The 4,716-nt window shown below is 45.1% G+C and overlaps 1 protein-coding gene across 1 annotated transcript in view; it reads left to right on the top strand.

The window, feature by feature from the left end:
* Nucleotides 1-4,716, top strand: part of CHST7 (carbohydrate sulfotransferase 7) — a 9,869-nt gene that overhangs the window by 3,442 nt on the left and 1,711 nt on the right. Inside the window, 1 exon segment of the mRNA XM_027765627.1 lies at nt 794-833. Coding sequence (XP_027621428.1) covers nt 794-833 — 40 coding nt within the window.

Here is a 4,716-nt window from a genome sequence, read left to right as displayed (position 1 = left end):
GCCCAGGTTACACAGGAAACAATTTTGCCTCTTTTTGTAAACAACTTCACATTAAACATGTTACGGGAATCCCATACAATCCTCAGGGACAGGGCATTGTCGAACGTGCTCATCTTTCCTTAAAAAATACTCTCCAAAAGCTAAAAAAGGGAGAGCTTTTACAAACTAAGGGCTCGCCAAAAAACCTTCTGGCACACACTCTTTTTGTCCTAAATTTTCTGTCTCTTGATAAAGATGGAGACTCAACTTCTGAGCATTTCTGGCATTCAACTACCAAAACAAAATTTGCCTCAGTTTTGTGGAAAGATCCTCTGGACAATACATGGCATGGTCCAGACCCTGTCCTCATTTGGGGCAGAGGGTCTGTCTGCATCTATTCTCAAAAAATGGATGCTGCTCGTTGGTTACCAGAAAGATCAATCAAACAGATTGAATCTAGCAAGCCATCCAGGGACGATGAAAATCCTGAGATGTCTCTCTCTCCTTCTACGGATCAACAAAATGAAGATACATCAACTCCAAGAATCTCTCCAACAATGCAGAATGGTCTGCCTGGAACGGTCTCCTCCCTTTCCTGCTCCCCCTCATTGGCCCATTCATTGGCTTTTTAATTGTTTGCTCGCTGGGACCTGTTATATTTAATAGGCTCATGACATTCCTCAAACAACAAATTGACTCGCTTATGGAAAACCAACATCCCTATACTGGTTTTTCCTGAGGTGCTGAATTGGCTAGCCAAAGACAGGTAAGAGAGTCTGATGAACCCAATAACTGTTCAGTCCCTCCACCTAAGACAAGAGGCCCATCATAGCTATGGGACTCTCCAATGACGGGTAAGAATGGACGTATGGTTCCATAAATGACTCCAACCTAAGACAGGCATGATTCTCCCAGGCTTTTTCCTCATCTCTCAAATTAAAACAAAAAAAAAGGGGGATATGTGGGAGGCTGCGCACCAGCGAATATCACCGGTTTCTCAGAAAGCAAACAATTACACAATGCCAAAGGCCATGATTGGCTCCCCTTCAAAAACCTCACCTTCAGAACCATACTATGATTGGCTACTTCCCATAAAGGCCACGATTGGCTCCTCTTCAAAAAACCTCACCTTCAGAACCATACTATGATTGGCCACTTCCCATAGCAAATCGGTGAGCTTAGAATCCCTTAGATTTGCATATCTGGCACCTCATGATTGGTCCACAGAAGCAACCAATCATAACCCACCTTTTACAATCCTTCATTCAACCAGTCACTGCCCACCAGCTTGAATATAACCACGACCCCTGGCCCACAATCGCCAGACGACCCAGACAACCCTGAAGACCCTGAAGAGTTGACACCACAGTCGTCTCCAGATGACCCGGAAGACCCATGAAGAGTTGTAACACTGCATCGTCTCCAGACGACCCTGAAGAGTTGTGACACCGCATCGTCTCCATGCTACTCACAATAGACGACGCGACCCTGAAGAGTTGTAACACTGCATTGTCTCCGTGCTGTACCGTGCTGCCCACAATAAACGGACGACCCTGAAGACACTGTGTTGCCTCCATGCTGTAACACTTTGTGCGTCATCTTCGCGCCACTGGTCCCGTCTCTCACTCCTTCCCTCAGGAAATCTGTTCGACTGTCCCTCCCAGGTCGGGACAACAGAAGCTTCATAGAATGAATTTGGGAGAGTTTCACCCTTTTGGATCTTTAGAAATAACTTGAGCAGAATGGGAGTTAACTCGTCTTTAAAAGTTTTGTAGAATTCAGAAGTGAAGCCATCAGGACCAGGGCTTTTCTTTGTTGGGAGGTTATTTATTAATGATTCAATCTCATGGCTTGTTATAGGCTTATTCAAACTTTCTATGTCCTCTTGACTCAATATTGGTAGGTTATATGTGTCCAGGAATTTGTCCATCTAATCTTTTTTGTTGTTGTATACTTGTTCATAGGATCCTCTTATGATGTTTTGTAGCCATTAAAGAGACCAGAGAATAAAAAGAAAGAGGACCTAGGAGCTGTGGTAACACAATGTTCTGTGATGCTGAAGTCATATGAGTACATGTACATGTGTGCCTGTGATCCTGGCTACCTAAGGCTGGGGGGTAGATCATGGTATGAGGACCCTGTCAGTGTACCTGTTTCTCTCTCTCATATGGTCTCTCTTATTCTCTCAAAAAAAAAAAAACTTTGAAAAGAAATAGAGAGGAAAGCAGGTAGGCAAAGCAGGCCTATATCTGAGCCTTGAGGAATTCAAACATTCTAGCATTGTAGGAACTTCCCACCACAGCAACAATATTGATAATAATTCATAATACTTGAAGCTTACTCCATGGTATGAGCTAATCTTATATATATATATTTAAAATTTTTACAATTCTGCAAGAAAGGCACTATTAGAATCACTGTTTTATAGATGAGGCACAAAGAGGTTAAGTAACTTGCCCAAAGCCACAGAGCTATAAGTAGTGTAGCTTGCATTTGAACTTGGGTGATCTCACTCCAGAGCCCAGTCTTCTAAATGCTGTGTTCTAAAGGTATAGTCATGAAATGGGAGGACAACCAGGCAAGTGTGATGTCCCAAAATTAAAAGAAGAGAGAGTGTTTCAAGGTGGGAGCTATCAACAGAGTTAAATGTTATTGGAAGGTCAAATAAGGCAAGATATGAAAGTATTCTCTGCATTCAGTAACATGGAAGGCATTGATAAGATCAGCAAAAGCTGCTTATGCAGCAATGTAGGGGCAAACCCATACTGGAGTGTTCTGAGAAGTGAGTAGGAGATGAGAGCACAGAGCAAAAAAGTACTGACAATTACACCAAGAGGTTGGGCTGCAATGTGCTCACTTTGGCAACATATATACTAAAAAGTTGGGCTGTGAAGAGTGAGCAGAGAAATCAGTGTCAGCAGGACTAGTGTTGGGTGAGGGAGCCTGGCAGAAAGATGCACGTGCTGAGATCCAGCCAGTTCCGCCTTAAAACTGGAAACTTTGTCCTTGGGTTGTGGCTGAAGGAAGGAATACTTATTTCAGTGTGGTCAGCTCCCTTGTTACAGTTTTATCTGTCTGGAGGTGGCATCTTCTGATACCCACAAAGGGCCTATATGTTTAGCAGCAACTATGCTAAAGGAGGAAGTAAATCAATGGGGAGAGAAAGAGAGAGACAGACATAGAGTGATTTAGCTGTCCATTTTCACATCAGTGGGAATAATCTGGTTGAGAGGCTGTGGTTGAATAAATCCAAGGAAGAAGAGGTGATTTTCAGGAGGGACTGGGGCCTACTCTCCTGTGCCAGAGGGAAAAATGGGGCAGTAGGTCCAATAACTTAGATGTCAGGGGACCATTTTATAGAAAACACCTTTCTTTCTGATTGAGTTCTTTTTCTGCTAGAACGAAAATTTGTTAAATTCTAGAGTTTCTCTACTCCCAGGTTGTAGAGAAGCTCCCCTAATCTGGAGTTTTAGGATCCTTGGGTTTTGGTTCATGCAGCTGCTCCTAAGATATTGCCATCATGTCGCTGTGACCTTTCTCCTGCTCCCAAGCTGTGACTGAGGAAAGTTAGGACCAGTGCCCCTAATCATCTCTGTCAAGGTGACCCATCCGGCCATTCCTTTTTGACTTCTGCTCTGCTCTGAATCTTTGCCAGGAGGAAGAGCTCAAGTGATCTCTGCTGTGCAGTCTACAGACTTCTTTCTCCCTTTCCCCTCCCCTAACCTAGGAAAAGTCTTTTTTTTTCTTTTTTGGAGAGGTTTTTGCTATAGGGCACGTGCGCTCGCCACAAAGAGCGAGACAGAGAGACAGAAAGCAAGAAATCACCCCCCGGGGGGATGGCCACCCCACAATCCCTTCTCCTCCATTCTCCTCTCGGGATCTTGGGCACGCATGCACACACGCCTGGCATGAGTTTAAGCCGCTGGGTGCCGGACTCGCAGTCAACTACATGGGAGTCCAGCGACATAGCCATTACGCTAACTGCTAGTCTCACCTAGGAGAAATCTTTGAGGAGGGGCCAGTGGAATGCTGCTCCTTACTGTTTCTCCAAGACATTCCATCTAAGTCTTCACACCTTCTCTATATCAGCTAGCTTTTGCTGCATAATGAACCTCCAAAATTTACAACACATATCTATTAGTTTTTCCAGTCTGACCGGAGTTGGAGGGAGTAGCATCTTTCTACTCAAAGTGTGGTCCTGGCAGCATCAGTAGCACCTGGAGGCTTACTACAAAGGCAGATTCTCTGGCCCTACCCCAAGCATATTGAATCAGTTTCTGCATTTGGAAAAGAGCCTTCAAACATTAAAGTTTGAGAGGTACTGGCCCGGGCTATCTTCCTTCACCTGTCTAACAGTTGGCAGGCTGACGAGTCTAGGAGGTATCAGCTGGAAGGCTTAGTCTCTGATCCATGTGGCCAGCCCTGGCTTCCTTACACAGTGAGCTCAGGTTCCAAAGAGCAGCTAGAGGTCAAATCCCCTAGCAAAAGCAGTTTTTCAGCCTCTGTTTATGTTGTTAGGTTTGCCACTGTTCCACTTGTCAATAAGGCTATTGCAGTTAGTGTGGGAAGGAAGGCATGGAGAGAGGAGGGACAAAGCAGGCAGGCCTTTAAAAGGTTTGCAGAAAAATGGGGACTGGCTCAGAGTGTGGCTGGCAGTGTCCATCCTGCTGCAGCCCCGCTGGGATCTGGCAGAGCAGAAGGCGAACCCCAGCGGGCAGAAAGGCTGGGAGAAGCAGC

Source organism: Tupaia chinensis, unplaced genomic scaffold, assembly GCF_000334495.1.
Source record: "Tupaia chinensis unplaced genomic scaffold, TupChi_1.0 Scaffold138988_1, whole genome shotgun sequence".
In the NCBI taxonomy this organism is placed as follows: Eukaryota; Metazoa; Chordata; class Mammalia; order Scandentia; family Tupaiidae; genus Tupaia; species Tupaia belangeri.
The sequence above is the reverse complement of the archived record's forward strand: the minus strand, read 5'-3'. Positions and strand labels throughout refer to the sequence as shown.